This window comes from Psammomys obesus, unplaced genomic scaffold (genome assembly GCF_907164565.1).
Source record: "Psammomys obesus unplaced genomic scaffold, mPsaObe1.curated_primary_1811, whole genome shotgun sequence".
NCBI lineage: Eukaryota > Metazoa > Chordata > Mammalia > Rodentia > Muridae > Psammomys > Psammomys obesus.
In genome coordinates, this window is record NW_026596147.1 from 1,938,021 (window position 1) to 1,965,140 (window position 27,120).

Sequence of the window (27,120 nt, forward strand, 5' to 3'; positions counted from 1 at the left end):
GTTTTTGTTTTATTAAACTACATGTTATCTGCACAGAGACAACTACTCTGCTCGTTTCTGGGATTTTTTTGTGAATCGGCTTAACATTGTCCACTGTGCCAGATCATCTGCCTACCTGGCTTAAATGTCAAATCATCACTGAGGTCTCAACTAGCAAGGTTCAAAAAACAAAAATCATTCAACTTTGTAATTCCAAGGATGCCCCATACACACAATAGAAAGATACTGAAAAGAGCACAAGCAAGGTTAAAAGTTGTCTGCATATTTTCTCATGAATTAGTCCACTCAAAGGGGTGTGAAAACTGACATGTCTTGTAACATGGAGCCAGCACCATTCACTGCCAAGCTCTCTCTATTCTTTGCCTGTGTCAGACATTACTAGCCAAACGAAAATATTTTCCTCTGAGCCTGGAGGCAGCCCGAGAAAGGATCAACGCTATTGGTTCTTATCAATTGCCTAGTGTTGACAAACTGTGACCATACTCACTAACCATTCTTGCCACAAGAAAAACAAAACTGCGGATCAAGAAGATTCATCCTTCCGTCTGCTTAGTCAGTTGGGCAAATCAAAGCACTTTCCCTCCAAATGATGAGGCGTCGTCTTACTGTAGCAAGGAAAAAGAGTCAGAGGCATACAGATGGGAGGATGGTCCAGGTCTCCCTTCTGCTAATCGGATTCAAATACTGAGGCCAGGAGATGCCTGTCCAGCTCGTTGTGAGGTAGTGGAAACTAGAGCAAGCCCCAGGTGAACAATGCCCTTTCCTATAGATCACTTCCTGTCAGCCAGGCTGCCAACAAAGTGAAAGAGAGGATGGCCCACTTCTTTATTTAGTCCTTCTCATCTCCTACTGCTGATAAAGTACAAACAAATCTGGTTTGCATCTCTGCAACTGCCCCACACCATCTGTCTCTCAAAAATAAACATGCTTTTGTGGTCAAAGGGAAAGAGGAAGGAAGTCTCTTAGTCTTCATAGTCCTGCTAGTGTGGCAAAACTACTTTCTCAAGACCTGCTTCCAAATTACACAATGATCTGTCTCATCTGGTACAGAAAACCACTGTGCAATCTTTACACTAATACCCAAAGGAAGTTATTTGAACTTTAATTTTTTCTATGCAATCTTAAAAAAACAAAAACAAAAACCTGCTTAACTCTCAGATACGAAAAACTGCCTTACACATCTTCGTTCAACCAACTTATAACTTGTTAATGGTGTTTCCAAGGACCCCCATGTACCAAGGGGACCAGATGCCAATTTCCCAATGGCACTATGCTATCTGTGAAGTTCCTAACTGATGCCACTAGCAATACAACACCCCTCCCAAAAAAACAGGCAGAAGAAGCAAGCATCACCCCCAAAGAGACTCCAGAGTGAAAGTTGGTCAGGGTCATAATAACCAGATAAAAATTATTTCCTAACGTGACCCCTCCACACCAGCAGCAAGATGATTTGGGCTCAAAATGTTTTTTTTTTCATATTTTAAAGTAGTTTAAGAAAGATATATTTAATACTCTTATATGAGTCATATATTAATTATAATTGAAGACGACAAAAAAAAAATCTGATGCTTTCATTTAAATTCTAAGGAAATCTTTTTCCACATTTACACAACTGCCAGTCACATACACAAAAGTCACTTGCTGTTTTATCAGAAATTAAATCATCAAATCATCTTTGGTGATAGTGTAATATCACACCAAGAACAATAGGCTGAATTGTAATTTGCTTAAGCCCCCCCAAAACACAGAAAATACACAGTAAGATTGGTTCCCAACAAATCCATTCCCATCTTAAACATTCATAAATACAACCAAGAAACACCAGAGTCAACATAAATTACAAGCAACAAAGCTAATAACCAAGAGGTCCTAAAAACCAATTTATTTAATGAAAATTTAAGCATGCTTACAAAGCAAAGAATCAAACGAGAAACCGTCGACCTACTTCTTTTCCTAGTAAGCGTGGCTAACAAAGGAATTATACAAAGGCTGTAGGATCCCACGACCAGCAGTGCCAATAAGGTAGCATCATACTGCCTTTCTGAGCCAGCCGGGGGTGTGAGGGTAGAATTGATAAAGATCTTTGACGAGATATCAGTTTCTGTACAGCTGCGAAATCCTCCTGGTATAGTCATTTAAAAAAGGATCAACGCAAGCTCAGGCAGGAAAAACTGCAGCCATGTTCACGCTCACATCCCTGATGCTTGCTCTCAGTCAGTTAGAGTGGGGAGGGGGAGAAGTGGGAGCTGAAAGGCACTACACGGAACAGATTAAACCGGCTAGCGAATCAGACTAAAAGAGACTCACGGATGTGAATGCTTAAGCTGTAAGAGGGACACGGGGCCACCACACAGGCTCTGTGGGTGCGCGGCAAACCCTTTTGTCAGCAGACAAAAAGGAAGGACAAAGGCATTTCGCAACCCCCTTGGAGGGTCACACACACGACTCGGACTATGGCCGAATCAACATGGCTGTTCGACAGAAAACACTGGACATGATATTACGGAATGCGTCTGCTTCAAGAGTCACAGATGCCATCATTATGGCTTTGGGGGTCCGTTGGTGATTCTGTCTGGATAGCATGTTTTTAAAATGTACACAATGGGACAAAGAAGTCTAGATGGGAGACTACTCTAGAATAATACATATGCGAATCACATTTTCAGACTCATAGAGAATTACCTGTTCTGTCTGTGCAAACCCACTTACAATTTCAAACAATAGACTGATAATAACCCTGCTTAGTTTTAAGTAACATACTCCTGATTCTGGCAGGTGCCACTATGCAGCTGCTTATGTGCCTCTGAGACCAGCCACTGCATAACTGCCGTGCTTGAAATGTGTTCTTTTTAACTACCTCAATGCCTCCTGTCCAGAACACATCCTGTCACATACTTGCTGTGGACCTTTGAACTTGCAATAAAGTCTCTGAGCCTCAATTATGCCTCCTAAAGGACCAAGGTAATAACTGAAGGTATTGGAGTCGGGGGAGTAAAATAGTGAATAATGTTCCATAGCCCTGCTGCTGTTCTGCACCCAAAGAGTTCAACGAATTTGGCCCCATTTCACACCCAAAGGGGTGGGGGGGAGACATAGATTTTTCATTAAAGCAAAGAGCTCACACTTCCAACTCTTCCTCAGAAATGTACAATATCTTTCACCTCATCTGCTTTTTCATTAATGAGGACATTTCTCCATGCACTGTATTCTTTCGCTGTGCCTATTATGATCCTGGACAGCGCAGGCCCCCCCATATCATTCGTCTTAACCAACTCATGGATAATTTTGTGAGGAAATTTAAGGAGAAAGGGAAAGACAGAAAAAGCACCTTTCTGAACACATCTTTTGCATAAAAGGAAGAAATCTTTTGAGGGAAAAAAAAGAGCTTAGCTTGCTTGCCCACTTGACGTGCAGAAAACAGAACTTAGAGAAACTTTCAGAGTATTCTCCTGAGCTTAAATTATTTGTGATTAAGCTTAAAGCTGTATAAGCTTATGACACTGTGGCTGACATCTAAAATAAAAGATTACAAGGCACTTCCACAAGGCACTCTTTCGCTAACCAAACAAAAGTACACGGATGATTTTCTGACCTCCAGTTGGATTACGAGAGCCCAGCTACTGTTCTTTTTGCCAACAGCTGCACAAACATGCCAAATTTAAACAACATAACTTTAAGCTCTTTTATTTAACAGGCACCTTCAACACATAACCATGTCAGTGTCCGCTGGACGTTCATCTCCTCACATACATCCCCAAGAACTTGTTTCACTGTCAGACTTTCTGAGCAAATTACGAAAAAGCAACGTGCAAAATTCCCACTGAGATATAGAAACAAAATGAATTATTTGTAGACCATTGTCTTTGCCTGTGACTGCTGTCTCAACAGCCCACAAAGTGTGACATTAGTCTGACTTACGATCACGGCTGAAGGCTCTTGGATTGCTGTGGGCACTGGCCACTGGCCAGGTGCTTCCTGCCCTGTGTATCAAAGATGCTATGGGTATAGAAAGTGACCTAGTCAGATTCACCCAAGAAAGTCGTGTGGCTTTCAAGCATGAAGGCTTTCCTTGGGATTTAAAAAAACAAAACGAGTTTCTACTGCTATCCATTGTGAAAACTGGCACTTTAGGCTTCATACACTCAATCTTCTATGCTGATTACAGAGTCAGAATGAAAAATTAATGCTCAACACCGTGATACTTCAGATGAGAGATGAAAGTATGTCTCACACATACTTACTTGTTCTGAATAATTCAGAAACAGAACAACAGAAAAGACGAAGCAATTAGGCTATGAGATGTGTGGCTATAAACCCTCAAACCTGAAGTAATTAAAACTCACACATCTTCTCTGAAGTGAACGACCCATCAGGAGAAATCATTTGAGAAGGAAGCTTTTGGTAAAATCGTGATCAAAGCAGAAACAAACTGATACTGTAACCCTCCTTTTAACATTAAAATAAGCAAATTGCTTCATGTACACATGAGGTGGCCATATTTAAACAGAAAGAAATGAAAATGTAAAAGCACGCAAAACAAAAATGCAGTTAAAGAAATTTTTCATTAAATAAAAATGCTTAAAGCTGAACAGCAGGTGGCGCTGCACCTAGCTTTTTTTTTTTTTCCTTTCCTTTTTCTTTTCATCTTCACAGTTTATTTGTCAAACTTAGCATGAGGAATGCTTTTCACTCAAGTTTCCAACACTGTGTTCCTGGGAAAGGGCTTCTAGTTATCTACCATATGTACACGCTTCCTAAACCCCTCATGTTTTAGGAACACTATGAGATGCTCACACTGCCTAACTGAGTACTTCCCAAACTCGATTCTTTCATGGGAACTCTTCAAATATGCTCTCATTCTCTTGAAAATTCTATTTGATGTACTTTATTTTTTAATCAAGGACTTACATGACGACAATGGACCTCAAATTCTTAGGCTCAGCCACACCTGCCTTCTGAATCCCGGCTCCACTCACACTGAATTCCTTATTGTGTTTCAACCTGGACACACTCTGGCTTATTCATGCTAATCATATCTCCAGTTTTCCTTTCATTATACAATCATCAAAATGTCGGAGTCATGTTTTCTCCGTGTATCCTGGTACTAACACTCTCCATGCTGGTCAGCATCGCAGACCTAAAGGACATCAAGGGTTGGAAAGACCTTTGATGAAAATAATGACGCCACATTTTACCAGTGGCTTCGAAGGTAACTCTCCAGAGTGTTACGTTTGCTGGCTTGTCCCAGCGATAGAGCACTTGCCCAGTGTGTGTGAGACACTGCGTTTAATGCCCAATGCCTTAAAAAACCAGAATCCATTAAATCTGAGCTGCGCTGGTGAGAATCGTGGCTTCTCCACGAGCCATTCCTGCCAGGTCAGCCCCCGTTGTTATGGCTTCTTGCTCATTCTTGCTTCATGAGCATATTTTGGTCTAGTCTCTAAGGCCCCTGAGGGCAGAGAAGCATTCCTAATTCAACTCTGTCCCTTGGACTTTACAAAGCAAGGCATACAGAGTGAGATGTCATGGGTGTTTGCTGAAATTAATTTTCTTTCCATGCCAGGAGTACATGAATAATTTTGTTAATACAGTCTCTCACCCTCTACACTGAGAAATTCAATTTTACAAGGCAATTTGCTCTTAAGCCAGTTAATTAAATAAAATTCCTTCCTAACAGTTGCAAATTCATATATCCTTTTGACTGGGTTTTTTTTTTTTTTTTTTTTTGTTTGTTTTGTTTTTTAATGCCAACATTTTTTACTTGCTTTAAGAGGAATGGAAAAGCAGATCTTTAAAATGTAAATTTACCAACTTGCTGCCCTGTTGGCCAAAACAATCAGAGTCAACTCCAGGAACAATGCTCAAGGTTGGGCAAACAAATCAAATTTTCTGGGCCACAGCTACAATGCAGTCAAGGCCTACCAAGCTCGAAAAGATAGGAGGATTCCTCAGAAAGGCGTGCTTCCCAGTACCGCAGTTGGAAGCAACACAGCCTCTGCTTCAGCCTCAGGAGCACTTGGACAATAGACATGTGCCTCTACACCTGGTTTCCGGGTATGTGTGCCACAGGAAAGCCATATCACAGGTACCGAGTCTGATGTCTCCATCCTCCTCCTGCTGTACCACGGGAAAGCGCATACCAGGTGCTGAGCCTGATGCCTCCTCCATCATCCCTCTGCTGTATCACGGGAAAGTAGCATCCGGTTAGAGGAAGAACCAGAGACAGAGGTAGACAAGTTCAAATTTGAGCCGAGCAACTAAGAGAAAGTGCCCACACCGAAACAAGTGAGTGCCTGGCAGGCATTGTTTCATTGACACTCCTACTGTCTTGCTTGGTGCCAAGTGGAACCTAAGGTGTTACGTAAATCTCATATAAAGAAACAAAGCATACACGCCACAGACACTACACAAAAGGCGCTTGGTAACGCTGAGTAAAATGGGAGATGCACTGCCCAAGTACCACATTTTTTACAATTTTATATTAAAAACCACTTTATTCTAGCACACAGCTAGCACACAGCTGGTTTAGGGTAGCCACTCAAACAACTTGCCTTGCCCAGTCCTCAACTCGGTAGATACCTGTGGGCTTCTGTACAGTTGAAAATAGTCATCCTGAAACATTGGAGACCCAGTTGGGGTTTGACACTTTTATTATCAATTACATTGGAAAAAATAGTTTTGTGTTCTCTGATGACTCATCCCTTTGCCTGTATTTTGTTCTCCATCATGCTGGCCTCTCTTGGTCTCCTTTTAAAATGAGATACTATATACACACTTAAGATGTTTAGATATAGACAGGTCAGTACACTATAGGCTAGGATCTGCATGGGATGGAGAACATCGGATTCTTTTCTTTCTGCGTCTGCAGGACCTCAATACGCTTTGTAACTCCGTCCATTTTTTCTGGAAGTTTCATGCTTTCACTTTTCTTTACAGCTAAACAATATTCTATCTTGTTATCTGTGTATTCGTTGACAGCCATCTAAGTTGGTCCATTTTCCTTGCTGCTGTGAATAGAGCAGCGATACAATGTGGATGTGCAGTTAGCTCTTCAACACGGTATAGGAGTGCAATAGTTGGGTCATAGGGCAGTTCTATTTCCCAAACTGATTTCCACACGATGTATCGATTTTCATTCCCACTAGAAATGAGTAAGGGGGCCCTCTCCCTACATCCCCACCAGCACTTACCAGATTTCTTGATGAGAGCCATTCTATAAGGTTCTATCTCAAAGCAGTCTTAATTTCCATTTCTCTGATGACCAGGGATAGTGAATACTTAAAAAATAGTTGTTGGCCTTCTGTGTCTTCTATTGAGAAGTGTCCGTGCCATTGGATCACCCATTGATTAGAGGTTTTTTCTCCTCAGTGTTTAATTTTTACAGTTCTTTGGACAGAAGCTGCCCGTCTGAAGGGTAGCTGCTAACGATTTGCTCCCATTTTGTGAGCTGTTCACCCTGCTGATAGTTTCATTTACTATGCATAAGCTTTAATTTCAAGAAATCCCACTTTGCTGATCCTTGGGGCTAGTTCCTGTGTTGGTATAATGTTCTTGTGGAACCTATACAATTTACCTCATTCATTCAAATGCTGATTTCTCTACCCCACTGTGGGGTTTCAATCTGGACAGTGCATTGTGATATTTATTCTAAGCATCATCTGTCTCAAGTCTGTGTAAACAGGCCACCATTTGTTCTCTGTATTGTCAATAAAACAACTAGCCAATGCTGTGCAATGGAGAGAAGAGGATGGGACATCCTGGTCCGGAGGAGAGGAGAAAAAAGGGTGTGAGAGGAGAGACCTGAGAGAAGACCTGGAAACGTCAGGAGAGATGAACTGGACCTAAGATATGACTAAAAAGCAAGTAGAATGTAGGAAATCTGAATGGGAGGAAACTATGCCGGCTTGGAGGTTTAGGATGGAGTAATCATTGCCCAGCACTGTGCTCTAAGTTATTTAAATAAATCTTAGTCTCTGTGTGGTGATTTGGGTATACAGATGGTTTAGGAATAACCACTGCTTAACTAAAAGATAAATCAATAATAAATATTAATAATCAACAACATTCCTGTCTTGCTGATTTCTATTCAGTAAGAAGTCCTTTTTCTTCAGGAACATTTGCCACTTTTCTCTTACAGCTTCAGGTTTTAGACTAAGATTTTCAAACAGGCTGAATGATATGGATCTAATTTCATTCTTCTGAAGGTGGATATCCCAGATTTCTCAGCACAGTTGTTTAAAAGGCTTTTTTTCCCACTGCATGGTTTTCTTTGCCACCTTTGTCAAAAATTGGGTTCCACTCCCTTAACTTACTTACAGATCCTCTATTCTATTCCACTGGTCTCAATGTGTATTTTTATACCAGGCTGTCTTTGTCATTCTACCTCTAGAGTATAATTTGAGGTTGAGTATTTTGATACCTTGAGCCATGTTCCTTACTTCTTTGGATTGTTTTGGCTAGTCATGTTTTTTTGTTTTTTGGTTTTTGGTTTTTTTTCCATGTGAATTAGGACTGTTTAATTCTTAATCTGTGAAATATGACAATATTGGAATTAGATCTTATAATAAATATATAGATCTATTTTGGTAATAACCATTTTCACAATATTAATTCTTCCAGTTCAAGAGCATGAAAGAAGAAAAATCATATATAAAGTTTAAATTATATAATGAAAAATTGGAGAAAATCATACTGCAGTATGATGGGACTATCATGGGGTATAACAAGATGAAGTGTATTGGAAAAGAAAAAGGCAAGGGTGAGAAAAATCTCCCTTCACTCATCATTAGTGTTTAAACATTTATTGGTATAGATTTTCTTTGGATGGTAAACACAGTTACAACAAAAAGTAACAAACACTGTAGTCGATGGGGCCACTACAAAGTAGATTCAGAAACCAAGAAAGGAAACTGGACGGACCTGGTAGATTCCAGCAGTCCATCTGCAAGCAGTAACTGGTTGTCCCTTCTTTTTATTTCACTAAAGAAAGAAACTAAGTCAATGCTTTCATTCAGAACATTTATATGGTTATTATGAAAAGTCACACTTTACTACTGGAAAAGTCATGATTTCATAATAGCTATGTTTCATAGGGCTGAAAATGAAGGCCAAATGGAATGAACTCCTGAATGGTCCTCCTTTGTCCCGCCACTTCTATTAAATACTGTTTATTCTGGGAGAGATAGCCCTAGGGATTTCACAGGTGTACTGTCAGACTCGCCAGCAAATCCAGCTTACTCTAGGGAAAGTCTGGGAAAGGTAGGTGAGTCTACACCGCCAGAGAAACACCTTCAAAGGAATGCCAGCAACTTCCACAGATACAAATTAACTACCGGCCCAAGTAATTCCCCATTTCTGAATTATCAACCAGACATGAATAAGCAGAGGCTTAAAAAAGCTTTAGAATCAGCACTGAAACAAATGCATGACTTGCAGTTCATATTTGATTAAAATGTATGGATTTTTTTACATGAGATTCAGTTAGTCACAGACAGGGAGAGACAGAGACAGGGAGAAGAGAGAATCAACTACAATGTTACCTATAGCAATTAACGTAGACCATCTTTTAAAAAAAACTGAGAAACGGATTGGCATAGAAGTATGTATTACACAACTATTTACTTGCTTGGTTTGGAAGGTAACTGCAGGTTATCACAAAGCACAGGTGTGTGTAGGAGGAGCATCTGATGCTGTACTACAGGAATCAAAAGTTTGCAAAGAAGAGTGTAAGCTAGAAAAGCCACCATGCTCCATGATGTAACACGTGGCACTCTGCAGCGTCCATTCTTAGTGGGAGCCAGGATGGCACAGGTCAACAAAAAGACAGTGCTGTCGGAGATGTGGATGTTTTACAGTTGGGAGAGAGGCGACACTAAACACCAGATACGAGCTTTAAACCTGAATTTTGGCAATGAATATAGTGGAAAGATGGGGAGAGGAACATGGAAGGTTCTCAGTACTTGAATCAGAATTTGATAACGTAGTGGAGGGCAGACCTGTCCAAAGGGAAGAGTGGAAATATAGAACACAATTTAGGAGGCTGGTATACCTGCCAGGGCCAAAGGAATGGGAATTTTCACTAGACCAAGAAGAGATGACATACGTCACTTGGCAACATATATACATTAATACATCATGCAATGAGCAGGACACTCACTCCCAGAGTCAGGAAGATAAAGTGTTAAATTAATGCAGGGTTAAAACATGAAAGACAACCTCTTCAGAGCTTGTAATTTCAGCTCTTGATGGGCAACTATGTAAAAAGACCTTTATAGTAACTATCTGAAGTCACTAGGAATTAGAAAGTTAGAGGTGGTATTGAGAAAAAATTTTTAAACTTCTTAATAATTGAAATTCAAATAGCTTTGAATTTCTGGAAGAAAAAAATATAGGAAGGCAACAGCTAAACTACAACACATCCAAGCAATTAAATCTGAAAATGGGCAAAGAAGGACTTAAACAGTGATGTCTCCAAAGAAGATACACAAATGGTCAACAGATACAAGGCAAAATGAGACTGCCCAGCATCCTTTGCCACTGGGGAGATGGAATGAGATAGCGCCTGACAGCCGCTAAGATCTTAGAATTCTGTAAAATAAACACTGATGAGCATGTAGTCACCTTTGTGACTAGCATGTGGCCACTGCGCAAAATAGCACGAGAGGTCCTCAAAAAATTAAATACCATCCAGCCAGAGGTGAAAGTAGGAGTTTTAACAGATGTAATCACTCAGGTTAATGGCAGCAATAGTCTTAATAACCCAAACGTGGAAACAGCCAAAGTGTTCAAAGGCAGATAAAGCATAGTGTAGACAGATGTATGAGGGCTTGTTACTCAGCCTTAGAAGGGAAGGAAATGTTGATGCTGCTACATGAATTATGTTGAAGACACGATGGTGAGTCACATTAAGTCACAAAGGAAAACTGTTGCACGATTTGCCTTCTATGAGCGTCACAGAGCGTGTAAATTCATAGAGACAGAAAGAATTGGGACCATTGCCAAAGGCTGGGAGAAAGCGAAGACTTAGGAATTAAGGTTTAAATTTTTAATGGACTAATTGGGGCAGATAAATGTTTGAGAAACAGGAATGATAACGCCACAACAATGCAAGTGTACTTTTAACGCTACAAAATCTGCACAGAAAACAATGGAGAAAATGGCAAAATCTATCCAGGTAAAGCACTTTTATCGTGATTCTTGAAGGCCAAAAACAAAGCTTTCTAGTGTAACCAACACGCAGATGTATAGACAGATTAATAAAACTGTAAACAAATCTCAGAAAATTCAGGATAGGATAAGGGAGGGAATTTTCAATCCAAAAAATACTTACATTGAGACATTTATACAAATTAAAGATTGAGCAGTACTAGAGTTAAAAGACACAATCTTAAGGCCAACAGTTTAGCTTATGTCCATCTCCATCAAACACTAGATGGAGCAGGTCACTTAGCCTCTCTGGCCTCTACTTCCTCTGTGTATAGAGGGTGATTACAGTTGCATTATCTCACCAGTCCATGCGAGAAGCAAATGTCTTAGAACTGTAACTGGCAGAGAACACCATACCTTGTTCTGATGGGTCACCAACATACGTTGCATAAAAAGCAAAACATTTTAAATGAAAGTATAAAAACGATAACTGAATATATGTCGCTTTTCCTGTGGTTTGAGGTGGTCTTGTTATAGATAAAAGTAGGAAAAGGAAACTTTTGACAGTGTAAAAGAATTTAAATCACTATGTATAAAATTAACACGTAGTAGAAACAGGACAAACGGTGGCACCAACTCAACCATTTGCTCCAAAACACAAATAAGCAGAAACTCCACTGGTTAAGTCAAGTCAGTACAACATTTTAAGGTTGTCCTCCTGTCGCTAATACCTTTCCTGGCTAGCCAACTGCCAGTTTTACTCTCTTACCCCAGTGCTCCCATAGAGAAAAAAATTAAAGCTGAATACTTGCTTCCTAACCTCTGGTGATATAAGGAGTGACCATCATCTCTGGTTGGGGCCAAGGAGGTCCGAAAAGAAGAGTACTGTGGAGAAACAGGCTTCTTCTCCAATAAAGACAGACAGTCATGTGGATATCTGATATCCTAGGACACTGCCCTTGGCTTCCAGCTTTCAAGAACAGTAGCAAGAGGTTGTGATATGTGGAACTTTTAGCGACCATGTTTTAACTGATTTTTGTCATTAAGACAGTTTGCCGAATAGGAGAGGTGGAAGGACAGTAAAGCGGAAGGTGACACTGTAATAGCCTTCCCTCCGGGCTTCCTTTAAATCAGATGTACAACCTTGTGCTTGAAGCTAACTGTCACCTGCTTCCAACTGCTCTTACCCACTACCCTGTTAACTTGTCAGTCGTGTTTGGTACGGGTAACTGACTCATTCTTCTGTTGCCTCTCGACTGACTTCCCTCGTCCATCCCCAGCCTGCCCTTCTTGACCCTCTTCATGATTTCTCCCCATCCCTCTTTTCCTTTCCGCTTGGAAATACCAGATATGTGCCCTTGACCTAATCATTGTCCACAGTTTGTGTCTTGGCATCCTCAGTATCTACAGGTTGCTGAATCCTAAAATTTTAACCCTAGATCAAACTCTTTCTGACAACACGTTTAAAGTTACTGTAACTCCATACCTGTTTTATGTCTACTATTCGCCTTAACTTGGTATCTCTAGAACTGAGTTCCTGATCCTCCATCTCATCATTTCCATTTCCATCATGTTTTCTAACTCAGGTAAAAGGCATCATCCATCCGTTCCTCATCCCTCACTCAACCCCATCAGCTTTCCTTCTAATATTCATGTGTCAGCGCATACCAGAGACTGCCACACTCCTAGTGCAAAAAACAAACAAACAAACAAACAAACAAAAAACCCTCTTTTGCTGCAATTACAACAATATCACTTCCTGCCCAGTTCCCAAACTCACTGGTACTCAGTCTACCCTCAACATACTGATCCTGTAAAAATTTAAGTCATTCGGGCTCAAAGCCAAAGTCCGTATGGTCTTTAAGACTGTGCATGACCTGGCTCCGCATTCCTCATTTTCTTTTTCCTACTTGAGTTTCCATTCCTAGAACACAGTTCTCAAGTACCTCCTGCTGTTCACTAAGTTTCCATCTGCTTTTCAGAGGCTCTTTTAGGCCTTACCTCACAGCCCATTCCTACTACTCAAATTTTACCCTCTCTACTCTCTTTCTCCCTCTTGCTCCTTCCCCTCCTCCCTCCCTCTCTCTAACACACACACACACACACACACACACACACACACACACACACTTCACATCTCCCCTTCACTCTTTTAGCAGTTTTTCTCTTCCCTTAGATTATCAATACCAAACGTACCATATGCTTGATTCATATACAGCTCATTGTACACAACGCGACAGAACTTCCAGGGCCTGTTCTGCTCTCGTAGTCAGTCACTGTTGCTCTCTAGCACATGTATTCCATCGATATTTGAGCACCAAGCTGTAGGCCAATTAAAATACCATTTTACACCTTCCTAAACATGAATCTCTGGGAAGAGCTTCAGAACCAACGAAATACTGGCAAGGGCTTCGGAAACCATGCTGTCAGAGACAGTTCGTGAGCTTACATACTGTTTCTGAATGGCAACTCAATAAAGTATACACAACACATTAAAAATGTCCACACCCTTTGAGCCCACCTAGAGGTATGTATCTAGAAATGTCTGATCAGCTTATATGGCTATATAAAGTTCTTCTGGGTAGGGCTATTTAATATAGTGGGCCTGGGAAAGATCTGAAAACCTCCCTAAACAGCCAAAAAAACAACCAAAAGAGGCAAAACATAGCCATTCCGGCTTGAACAAGGACCCCAGAACACACGTGCTGAACCCTTAACCACCAGTGCTGCAGTATTGGGAGGCAGGGCCTCATAAGATGAAGCTGTGAGAGTTCTGGACTCAACAATGCAGCAGATCGCAGCCTTCCTAATGCTAACACAGTTCCTCATGTTGTAGTGAAACCCCCCCCCCCAGCATAAAATTACTTCCTTGCTATTTCATAACTGCAATTTCACCGCTATTATGATAGTAATGAAAGTATCTGATATGAATCATAATGCAGGAATTCTGATGTGACGCCCAGAGGGGTTATGACCCACAGGTTGAGATCCACTTCAGTAAAGGAACAGCACTATTCTGTTAGTGTTTGGTTACTGAGACAGCAGGCTTGTTACACAGTTGGATCCCCGTTTGCAGGTTTACTCACTCACATTCCCCTCGCCTGAGTCTTCTGCATGGGATGACACGAGCACCATATTATTGGACATCCATCCTTCAGACTGCATGCCAAATTAATTTCTATTGTTTGCAAATTATACACCCTGTGGCACTCTCTCATAGAGCCACGCTACAAACAGACAAACAGCATATGCAGAAACTGTTGTCATTGAAAACCATATGACTAACAAAAATTTAACACCTTAAACAGGGGCTAGAGAGATGACTCATTAGTTAAGAGCACTGGCTGCACTTTCAGAGGTCCTGAGTTCAATCCCAGCAACCACATGGTAGCAACACAGCCATTTATAATGGGATCCAGTGCCCCCTTCTGGCTTGCAGGTGTATGTGCAGATAGAGTACTCAAATAGATAAATCTTAAAAAAAAAGTTTTTAAATAGTATGTAGATCATGTGCCTTGTAAACAAAAAGTACCATCAACTAATTAGGCTGACTGCAGATCACACAGATTGGGATTTCTAGGAGCAAGCAGATACCTCCCTGTAAATATCTCCGTAAGATGCACAGGGTTACTGGCCATATATTTTGAGACGAGAGGTTATTATTTATTGCAGTACGATGAAAGAAGGGTTTCATTTTCCCCTAAAATACCACCCACCTGCACAGTAACCTACTAAAATAGGAAGAGTAGAAAACTGAAAAACTACCTAAATCAACAAATTAAAATTCAAAGCATTAAGGAAGTCAAATCATTCTGGCTAGCTCTGCTTGAAAACTACCCCTGTGCTCTTTATGACAGGTCTGGCCTCCATGTGTCCTGACTTCTCTGGTTGGCTGCCAGAACGCCAGTCCACAGAACACAGGAACATTCACTGACCATCCACCTTGCTCTGTATTTCTAGCCCTTTGGTCCTGACCATGTCCTCAACCGTTAAGGTCTCCTCTGTCTGGCCTTATTTTTATTTCTGGGTTTGTCTCTTTGCTAGGTTTGGTTTTTTTTTGAGACAAGGTCTCTGTAGTTCAAACTCAGGACAATCTTCCCATCTCCACCTTCCCCTATTCAGCTGTTAAGACTTGCCTGTTCACCCCCACCACCCTCCAGGTTTGGATTTCAACCTATAACCAGTCACTCTCCAGCTAGATATTAACTCAACTACCCTCCGGAACACAGGTTTCAGCTCCCTGCTTACATACTGTGAAATGTGACTTTGGGATTTAGCCACAATAATGGTCTCCTAGTAGGGCGTAAGAAACTACCCTTGGTCTAACTATCACGCTTGCTTAGATGCAAAGCCACAGCAGCACAGGTGCGTCACAACACCAACACGCCCAGTCCCGAGAGAAACAAGAACATCCGCAAAGCAAGGTTCCCACAATGACTTGAGTCTCACAAGAGGCTTGGTGTTGACGGCGGGCTGTCAGTACCTGTCTCTGCGAGTACTTTCACAAAGTAGTGGCTGTTTTAGGGTGGGGATTAAGCAAAAGTAACTTCCTTAGTCACAGGCCTGGGAACCTGAGAGAGTGCTTAAAATTCAGAGTGCAATAAACCAAGACTTGGAGGAGAGTGAGGGCATTGTTCCCCAGCTTTCCAGAAAAAGATGGATGTAGTCTTCCTATGTTCACCGGAAAATTTGCTTAGCCTCTGGCACTTATAATGAGGACCCAGAAAGGAATGAAAGGAAGAGCCTGGGGTGTGGCCCAGCAGGAAAGCCATTCCATCAGTACACACAAGCTCCTGGTGACAACCCAGCACCAAAACCACAACCACTAAAGCCAGCTTCCAGGCTCATTAGAAGCCAAGTTCATAGCAGAACACCTTTGATCAGGAAGCTTATTGAGAATTCAACCTTGATCCACTGTCTTAAGTATATTTCCTTTCCTAGGGTCACAAAACACACACCCCCACAACAAGTCAGTTAAAATCTGTGGAAACTCTTGGGGTGAATTGTCCCTGCCCATAAAGGTGAGCTGGACAATGAACTGATGCTATCCCTCACTTTTACTTTTTTAATTAATTATTTTTTTATTAATTAGTTTATTCACATTGTACCCAAGCTATAGCCCCCTCCTGCCTCCCCTCCCACTCTCACCCTCCCTCCCTCATCTCCTCCCATGTCCCTCCCTAAGTCCAATGATAAGCTAGGGTCAGATGGAAGGGGAGGAGGACCTCTCCTATCAGGTCTCATCAGGACTGGCTGGACTGTCTTCCTCTGTGGCCTGGTAAGGCTGCCCTTCCCTAGAGCCAGCCACGGAGTTCATGTCACAGACAGTCCCTGTTCCCATTACTAGGGAACCCACTTGGAGACTGAGCTGCCATGGGCTATACCTGTGCTCACCTTTACTTTGTTCTGAAGGCTCACTTAACCTTTGTACATTTGTATCACCTTAAGTCAGAAACACTCATCGACCTTTGGAGGTGCTTTGCAGGCATTTACCTACTGGCAATTTTTTCTTGCTTCTTGTTCCAATTTTGACTTACGACCTCTCCAGAACATATCTTTAAAAAAAAAAAAAAAAAAAAAAGGAGAAGAAGAAAAGCTGTAGACATACCCTTGAGACCATTCTCCACCAAGCAAACAGATCAGGAAGTCCACAATATTTTAAACAGCTGGCCTATTTTCTAGTCCCTGAACCCCAGAATTTGATCTAGATGACTAGAAGTCATGTGACTCCAGCTCCCTTGAAACACAGGCTCAGCTCTCACTGATCAAAACATGTTCCAGTCCAGAGCCTGGCCACACCCTTCACTGGATTTGCCACAGCCTTGCAGAAGCCTTGGTGATGCCGGCAACCTTGTCGATGACACACTCCTGTGGCCATACATGAAGATTAGCTCAAATAGCCCCATGTTTCTCCAGGCTTCCCCCCCCCCCAACGCTCATACTGTAGATACTCAGTGCTTTGTCTAAGTCCACAATCAAGTCGAGCTAAAGGATGCTTTAAATGCCTGTTGTGTAACAGGTACACAACGCTGAGCACTGGGAAATATAAAAATAACTCATCCCTGGATCCTGTCCTATGGATGTCATTTTGGCAGGAGACGAGCATGTAAGAAAATCACCGCATAGCATAGTCCAGTCTAGGTGGCCAGGACATTCAGCGGAGAACGCTCTGCTTGGACACCCCTCTCCAGTCCCCACCCCTAGTTCTTAAAGGGTACTGACTCAGTCACATTTGTAGTCCCAGAATCTCATGGATCGCCCAACACATAGCAGGCACTCTCAACGGCTAAGAGACTGCATAATGACAGTTCGTGATTCCCCCATCTCTGGAATTTCTATTGAGAATTGTGGAAAATGCCAAGAAAGACTAAATTCACAGTGACAGTGCTGGGGAGGGAGACATCTGCTTTCCATGTGCCCACAAGCCCTACTTGCTCCAGTTTCAGCTTCTCCCATCCATTCTCCAGCCCCCACTATAAACAGCAGTCAAAGCACGGTCCCCCAGGACCCACACATACGCTTCTTCCGTTCTCTACACTGCCTGTGCACTCCAAAGTCCGTCTTCCTGACACCCACATGCTCCCCTCCTCTCTCTCCAACTGTTTACTCACTTCTCCCGGTGAGGTCTTTCTTGACCATCCAATTTACAATCTAGCTCTGCTCTTTTTCCTAAGAACTCATCACTCACTACTTGACATACTAAACATTTCAATCACTTAGTTTAGTTTCTAATTTCCTTCATTCGACTATAAGTACCACCAGGGCAGGAGTAGCCTGTTTTTTTCGTGTGTGTGTGTGTGTGTGTGTGTGTGTGTGTGTGTGTGTGTGTATGTGTATGTGTGTTGTGTTAGCCCAGCCTGAACTAGAACCAATTGTGTGGAGCCAGGAATAACCATTGTGCCTACCCTTCATCAGCTGTGAGATCACACACACAAGAAAACTCAGAATAGTGCCTTCCACACTATATAACCCCCAAGCCTGTCAGCTACTATTACTACCGCAATAGAAGTCCTGAGACACTCTGACATGTGGTGATGTATTTAGCTACAATAACTGCTAGAAAAACTTCATAATATAGCGATTTCTAGTTTTTAGTAACTAATGGACATAATGAGACTATTTCTACTTTTACCACCTCCCTCAAACTTAGAAAACACTATAAAGATTTTAAAGTATTTGAAATTCCGAAAAAATTTTAAGAAAAATGTTTGTATAAACCAAGAAGCTATACAGCTGAATGAGAAAGAGGAAAAGCCCATAACAACAGACAGGTCTTTACAAGTTCTGGACGTACTACTGTCTCAAGCCGGAGTTATTAACCGACAATAAGCCAAATAAAAACGATGGTTTGCTCTTCCCAGATGTTCCTTCTCTAGAGTAAAATGAAAAACCGCCTGTAGCAAGCAGCCCTGCTTCACTTCAAGGCCTTGCTCATGTCTTCACAGCCACTTTGGGCGGCTTTTTGGTTGGGGCAAGAGAGTGATCAGGCTCTCCACCCAGGTAAGGGTGCCAGGGCAGAGAGGGTACCCTGCCCTGCTTCTGTCTCCCTGCCTGCTTCACTCTGATCTCTGAGGCGACATGCTCTTAGCAGCCCAAATCGGTCCAAACTGAACTGGTAAATGAATCTCTGTAACAGTCAGAGCTCAGTGCAGCAGAGCCAGCTTCCCGCTGAGCACCTACTGTGTAGCATTAGTTTTCAATAATCTTGTTAAAGCATTTGCATCTTAGGAAGTTAAGGCTGCTGTAAGTCCAGGGCCTAAAAAGACAACAGTCTCTCAAACTTTCAGCTGGGAACAAAACAGGGTTTTTTGTTTTTGTTTTTTATTTGTTCAAAACTGTTGATTCAAATGGTGCCTCTTTAGAGAGATAACATCAGGCTAGGACTCACTGCCCAGCTGCCTGCTTTGAGTACCACCTCTGCCTTTCCCAGCTACAAAACCTCAGTACCTCACCCAGGTCGGTTTCCTAGTTCAGAAGTTCGAAATAAGCCTCAGAAAAATCATCGTAAGGGTTAAGTAAACACAGAGCTGAAATGGTTAATTTAGAGCCTAGGAATTGGCACACATTTAACAGTGAGCTGATAGCATCAGCGTTATAATAATTGTTAGAAAAATTTCCATCATTATCTAATCATATTTAATTGAGTTCATTAACAAAACAAAACAGAGCTGGATATCTACTTTAGTGGTGGGGCATTTGCCTACCATGCTCAAGGCGCCACTGGCATTCCTGAGTTCAATTCTTAGTACCGCCAACAACTCACACTCTGAAGATGCAAAAGTGCTTGAGTTTGACTTGTATTATGCTATATTCTTGCAACATACATAAATGTCCACATTTTATACATGAAATGGAGGCGCCCCAATGGTTTTAGTTGTATTCCTTCTCATACTCAGCCTCAACTTTTTTTTTTAATGCTATTTTGACTCTGGGTCTGGCTTTCTGCTCGGTTTTTTGAAAGGATTTATTGAAAACCCCATGGCTGGAAGGCTACTGCCACTCACCTTTCCAACAGTAAGCGTGGGAGGCAACAGTGACATCCATTTGGTTTCAGTTTGCGAATACACAAACACTTCATTGTACAGGAAAGGGCAGAGACTCTCAAGCATCAAAGGCGCACTGTTCTTGCTCCTGGGGTGTCTGTTCTACCTTTAACTCAGCAGTATTACATTTCCTGTCCCCCACAACAAACACCCCCCAGTTTATGGACACTCTCCAAACAAGTTCTAGTTGCTAATTTTTAAACACACAACACCACACAACTGAGTAAGCTTTCTGTCTTACCTCAGCTAGCAAGAACAAACACCACGAACTGGACAGCCCAAGCAACGGGAATTTATTTTTTTCTTATTTCTAGAGGTTGGGCTGTCAGAGACCAAGGTCTCAGCTAACGTGCTTTCTACCAAGAGCCTCTTCTTGGTTTCAAGATGGCCCCTTTCTCTTCTATCTCACAAGGCTCACATACAGCTCTGGTACTTCTTCCTCTTCTGATAAGCTGTTTCAGACTAGGGTCTCATCTTTATGATTTCATTTAATTGTCTGACTTCCTCACAGGTCTTAGCTACAAAGTTAGGGCTTCCGCCTTTAAACATTCAGTCCACAGATGTCTGCTAACTATACAAAGTGATACTTGCCTGTACCCTAAGCACTCAGAAGACAGAGGCAAGAGGATTGTTGCAAGTTCAGGGACAGCTTGAGATACCCAGCAAGTGCCAAATCAACTAGGAAAACTGAAACCTTGTCTTAAAACAACAATTCATAGTAAGTTACCACACGCACTTGGATTCCATTCCCAGCACCCACATAAAATAAAAAATAAATGTTTAGCCTAACAGATCCACATTTCTCTTAAGACAAAACAAACATAACACATGGTAAAGGAACTTTAGAAAGGACTGGTCACCTCCATAAAGAACGCCACCTGTTTCAATAGATTCTGGGCAGGGACCTAACTTCTAAAACCCATGTGCGCTCAAGTCTTTGAGCATCACATAGTTCAGATCATTATGACAGTAGCACCCATTTCTCAGAAAAATAGGGGGGTTCCTCATCACCCCTGGAAAAACAAGACTGCAAAAAGCTGTTGTTGGTGCCTAAGATCTGAAACCTCTGCTCTTGACAATTGTCCATGCCAACAGAGGAGCAATACTCGCCAGGCCTGGCAACTCAGTGGTGCCAGAACGAAACCAGAACGCGGGACCCCTTAAGTTCAGGCCAAGGAGCCAGTAACAACAGCTCCACATGGCACCAAGTCCCAGGTACTCCACATATCAAAGCAGGAAGGGAGCTCCCCAACCTTGGCAGCAGCCTGGAGCCGCACCAGGGTGCAGCAGTGAAGACCAGAACTCACGTCTCCTTCCTGGTTGACTCCCAAAGACCACTGCTTCCGCCTATATTTTAGATTCTCTTCCACTTTCCTCCCAAATGAGGACACTTGATGGGGACACACTTCTCTGTCCATTCCCCTGGGGATGGAAGTGAGCGCAAATCTCTCTTCTTCATCTAGGGTTTGTGCCTCCACTCTCATGACCTTGGCATTAACAGAGAATCTGAAGAGCACATGCTCGGGCAGCTTTGAGAGAGATAGAACTCTGCAAAACAAACCTAAAATTGTTAAGTTGTAGCGCAGTAAAGAGGTCCGTTGGGGTCCGGCTGGTCTTATAGGCTCTGTAAGACATTCTCACATGCGGGAACACATCACTTTCAGAGGCGTGGTGCTTAGCACTCAACAGTAGTCACTGTTTTTATAAGGGCTCCATCTGATGTGCCTTTATTTGCACAAGGCTGTACCTGCAGAAAGAAGGGTGTTCCCTACGGAGCGCTCTCCGGTCCACTGGGGTGACCAAGCAGGCTCTTTGTCTTAGGCTTTGAAACAGATAAAGTTCTCACTTGCTATTCCGGCTCGTAACACGGAGCAGTGTGCACATCTGCCAAATTGAGCAAGGCCCTTCACAGCCATTCTTGCTGCTCTCCAATTTCAGCCCAATTCGACTTTAAAAACTAGAAGCTCTAAAATCCAAGCCAAGGTAAAGGAAAGTTCACACTTGAAAAATTTTAACTTTTTAGTTGCGGTCCTATTCCTACACTATCTCTCAGTACAATTCAAAGGAGGGAAAAAAAAATCTCTTCCTATGTTCTGGGGGCACGTTATGACCCTTCAAAAAACACTACAGTCTGTTAAGACCTTAGCCATTTATTAAAGGTTTATTACATTTATTTATTCGATGTTTGTGTAAGACTCATGCGTGCGTGTGGAGGACAGAAGGCAGCATATGGGACTTACTTTCCCCTTTCTGCTCTGTGGGGCCCTCCATCCTAGGAAGAGCTTGACCTTGCAATCCTCCTGCCACAAGCCTTCCAAGTAATAGGATTATGCTGGTGCACCACCACACCCAGTTTGTTAAAATAATAATAATAACAACAACTCGTGTGCTCCTATTTGCTTCCTGTAGCTAATGATAAAAACCATTAGTAAAAGCCACTTGAGGAAGAAAGCATGTATTCTCTTTTAAACTTCCAGGTCATGGTCTATAACTGAGGGAAGTCAAGACAGGAACCCGGGGCGGGAACTGAAGCAGAGACCATGGAGGACTGCTGCTTATTGGTTTGCTTCCAGGTTCACGTTCAGCTATCATTTTTCCTCCAGACCAGGCCCACCTGCCTCAGCATGGTACTGCCCACGGTGTACCCGTCCCTCCTCCATCAATTAACAACCAAGAAAATGCTCCACAGTCATGCCCTCGAGCCAATCTGAGGAAAGCAATTCTTTAATTGGGGTTCCTTCCTCCCAAGAGTGTCAAACTGACAAGCCAGATTATCACAATGTTTACAACAGCTAGCCAACTGCACAGTTACATACTCATGCTTCTGAATAGCCTGGAATTTAAGCACATCAGCCACTCCCAAAGGTAAGTGCTATGCACTTTTGCACTGCTCAAAGGTACGGGCTAGGCGGTCTGTCTCGCCTGACTCCTTGTTCTTCCTGAGCAGACTGCTAGACCACAAAAAGCTTGCTGCTTTAGTGACAGGACGCATTGGTTCCAAAACCAAATAGTCTCTTTGCTGTCTGCCGAGCCTAATTTCACATGCAAATAACTCCTAGAGTGTTTCATAACGGAGTTACTTTGTCCTTACCAGAGCTGGACACACGCCTGATCCTCTGAGGTGACAGGGCCCTGTCAGAGCCTAGGGTTCTGCTGTCACTCTTCCTCCTCAGGCAGGAAACGGCAGGCCCCACTTTGGCTTTTAGACCTGGTGTTTTCCTCAGGCTGCAGGAGTCTGGCTTGGAACTGCTCCTTCCTGGAGTCGTGGAAGTTTTGGGTGTAGAACCCTGTGAGGAAACCAGTTAGGATTTCAGTCTCATCATGCTTTCCCCCGACACAACATCCCTGTGGTGTTGGCTCTGTGAGAGAAACCGCCTCTCTCTGTCTTTGGCTGTGCCAAAGAAGTATTTAATTACAGTTTTTACTGTGAACAATTAAGACTCTTCACAGCTGACTTCAATTTGTCCTGATCTCTCTTCAGGCCCATTAGTGGAACCCATCTCCAGTGTCCCAGCTGACTCCAGCAATACTGTTCAATCCTCTGCCAGAACAGACACTCAGCTATCCTCCTCCCCCAGTTGTCTGGTTATTCCTTGTCTGGGTCCTATTTTCTTATTTCTTGGGGTCTTGTTTTCTTCTTCCCACAACAAATCACCCCACAGAGCTTGTCTTCTGTTCCAACTACAGCTGATACGCTCAAAATCCACATTTCCAAGCCAACAGTCTCCCCTTCAGCTACCCCTGTATTTAATTTCTGTCTGCACCTCCCCACTGAGATCTTTCTACTCAGTAAAAACAACAATGATCCTATTATTGTTGGCATTCACTAACACAGAGCCCTTACACAACATAAAATACCATTCTAAACTGTTTATTTTTAGGTAGCTTGCAAAATGATTGACACTTGTATGTCATACAAAATATGGCAGTTTCACACACATATAGCTATATTTATATTTAACTTCTCATTATCCCTTATCCATCTTTCCCAGCTCTTTCCTCCTACTCCTTCTCCTTTCAAGTCACATCTATGCATACATATGTCTATACATACACATACATGCACGTACATATAAATATAAAATATAAACATAAAAATATATAAACATATATATTTAATCTAGCACACAAGGCAAAATGTGTGATTTTATTTCATCTTCTATATCACCCATTTTGTACCGATTTTCCTTTTCCTTAGACCTGTTCTTCTCTGTCAAAGTTCCTCCATTTTCAAGTTGTGCACCCACATGCATATACACACAAATACACAAAAAACCAGCCAGAAAGACAGGCTGATTCTGTGAATGAAAAAAAAAATGTATTTCTAAATCTGACCGATTTAAACTCAACATGATTTCCAGCCCCATCAATTCTACTGTAAATGGCAAAATTTCATTCTTTTTTATGGATGAGTGAAGTTTCATTGTGTATCTGTACCACCACTTTAATCTGCTCATCTGCTGACAGGCATCTGGACTTGTTCCCTATCTGGCCACTGTGAATAGTAAAGCAGTAAGCATGGATGTTTGGTTATCTGATAAGGCAGACTTGGGATTCCTTCTGGAGTAACTCCAGAAGCAGAGGTGGTTCTCCTCTCTCCCTCCCCTATCTCCCTGTCCCTCCCTCTCTCTCCTTCTTTCTCTCTCTCTCTCACTTTGTATCCCAGCTGTAGCCCCCTCCCAGTACTCGCCTCCCAGTCCCACCCTTGTTCCCTCTTCTCCCCCTACGCCCCTCCCCTAGTCCACTGATAGGGAAGGTCCTCCTCCCACTTCTATTTGACCCTAGCCTATCAAGTCTCATCAGGACTGGCTGCATCATCTTCCTCTGTGGCCTAGCAAGGCTGTACTGCGACCCCCCCACCCAGGGGAAGGTGATCAGAGAGCCTGCCACTGAGTTCATGTCAGACATAGACCCTGCTCCCCTAGGGAACACACATGGAGACTGAGCTGCCTGTGGTCTACATCTGAGCAGGGATCTAGGTCCTCTCCATGCATGGTCCTAGGTTGGCACATCAGTCCCTGTAGGGACCCCAGATTTTTTGGCTCTGTTGTTCTCCTTGTGGCACTGCTGTCCCCTCCAGCTCTTCCTATATCCCTTTCTTCCATAAGATTCCCTGTACTCTGCCCAAGGTCTGGCTATGAGACTCAGCATCTGCTTTGATACCCTGTCCATTCTAAAGTCTAAGCATGTTTATCAACTAATTTAAATCTGTTTAGTAACCCAGTAAGATTATCTGTCATATCCCATACTTTTGAAAGTGTGAAAACTTTCAATAATTAAAGTGGTTACCTATGTACCTCACAATTTATGCCTCATCTCCTATTAACACAGCCCTCTTTTCTACCTGCCTTTGTCTAAGAGCCAGCCTCATTTCTCAAAGATAACTGAAATCATGTCCTCGGGGCCAGGGATCACCAGCCTTTACTTCCCCTTCTATTCCCCTACCACAAAAACCTTCATCAAGTTCAACTCTTTTAAAGTCACATAAAACCCTTTAGGATGCAGCAGCCACTGTCACTGTCTTCCTCGCATTCCCCACTCCCATCACGACCTCTAACCTTTAGCTGGCATCCCCTGCATCAGACTATACCCGTTGTGTTTCTTCTTCTTAAGCCTGGCATTTTCTCTGCCCAGAACACACCTCCTGTAAGTGATGCCAAGTGACAAAATGGCATTTTCATCAGAAACGTCCCTTGATATCCTCCCAATTGCTACCACCCCCTTTCCTCTCCTGTAACACAGCGACCCATTCACACTCATAACTCAGTGCTTAGCATGTCCTGAAGGCTTACTTCTCACTGTCCCACTACACTAGATACAACATTTGTACCAAAGCTGTCTTTTTTTAATATACCCTAACAAGTTCTACCATGTGGCATACACAGTAGATTTCCACAAGTGTTTCCACTGTAGAGATAAACAAAACAAACAAACAAACAAACAAACAAACAGTAATCTGACTCTTGCTCCAAGTACAAATTCTAACACTACAAACTACAATTTTCTTCTCCCTTTACATAGAAAAACTGAGAAAAAAATGACCTCATAGAGAGGTCATTTTGCAGTGAATGATGGACCCACACATTTAAAATTATCCAAAATTCATGCACTTAAGCTCAGGCTTACACATTCCCTACCATGACCCTTCTTTGTTTAATCATAGATAACTGTTTCCAACAGTAAGATCCTAGACCTACTGTTTCCAACAGTAACATCCTAGGATGTTCCAACAGTAACATCCTAGTGTATGTTGAATCCATACACTAGGTGAAATCAATAGTAATCCAATAGCTAGTGTCCCAAGAGAACTGCCACGGGTCACGTTCACGGAGCACAAGGGAATCTTCTACTAGTGAAACTTTTTTTAAAAATGTAAGTCAAAAATCAAGTGTCCATAGGTGTGTGGGCTTATTTCTGGGTCTTCAACTCAATTCTATTGATCTAACAGTCTGTTTCTATGATGCACCAACCAAGGACCATGCATGAAGGGGACCTAAACCCCCTGCTTAGATGTAGCCCACAGGCAGCTCAGTCATGTTGGTCTCCTAGTAAGGGGAGCAGGGGCTGTCTCTGACATGGACTCGGTTGCCTGCTCTTTGATTACTTCCCCCTGGTGGGGGACAGGGGTACTGCCGGGCCACAGAAGAACAACATGCAGGCAGTCCTAATGAGACTTGATAGGCTAGGGTCAGATGGTGGGGGAGGAGGGCTCCCCCTTTTTGAGAAATAGGGTATGGAAATAGGAGGGAGAGGATACCACGAGGAGAGGAGAGGAGGAAGAGGGCTGTAATGGGGGATGTAAAGTGAGTAAATTATAAAAAATAAGTTTAATCTAAAAAGTCAAACTTCTCTTCAACTTAATGGTGTGAATCATCCACAAGCCACTTATTTTTACCTTCACAGCCCACATTCTGAAAAATTCTGAAGTCTGTGACATATGGGGCCTGAGTTTGGATATCCAACAGCTGTATGAGTTTTAAATAAACCCTCGGAAGCATTAACATGTAGCATTAACATTAGCAACTGCCCTGCTGTTTCAGGAAAAAAACAAAAACACAATGTATATAAGCCCTGAGCACTACCGGGACAATTAAATGAGAGCCTACAAGGAATGCACCTGAGCCATCTTTCCTTTACCCATGCATATATAACATATAACCTTTGCAATGGACAACTACTTTTAAGCATTTTATGGTAGTCCAAATCAAATCACTTCTCCCAAATAAAAACCTTTCTAAAGTTTCAGTCACTGAACAGCCATAAGGTGGTAGGCAGTGTCGTCGAATACATTAATTTAACTGAAGACTAAGACCAACAGAGTACACTTTAAAAAACAAAATCACCGTCCTTCTATGACAGATAGAGCCCTTACATACTACAGGAGTGACTAACAAAAAAAAAAAAAAAAAAGCAACGTCAGTTCACCCGTTTA

General features: G+C 42.4%; 1 protein-coding gene across 3 annotated transcripts in view; it reads right to left on the reverse strand.

Annotated features, from left to right (window-relative positions):
- Mtus1 (microtubule associated scaffold protein 1) overlaps positions 1-27,120 on the reverse strand; it is a 143,775-nt gene that overhangs the window by 63,938 nt on the left and 52,717 nt on the right. For all 3 annotated transcript variants that reach the window (XM_055593522.1, XM_055593523.1, XM_055593521.1), the window contains exon 3: positions 22,780-22,975. In XM_055593522.1, coding sequence (XP_055449497.1) covers positions 22,780-22,975 — 196 coding nt within the window. The remainder of the gene's footprint in view (positions 1-22,779; positions 22,976-27,120) is intronic.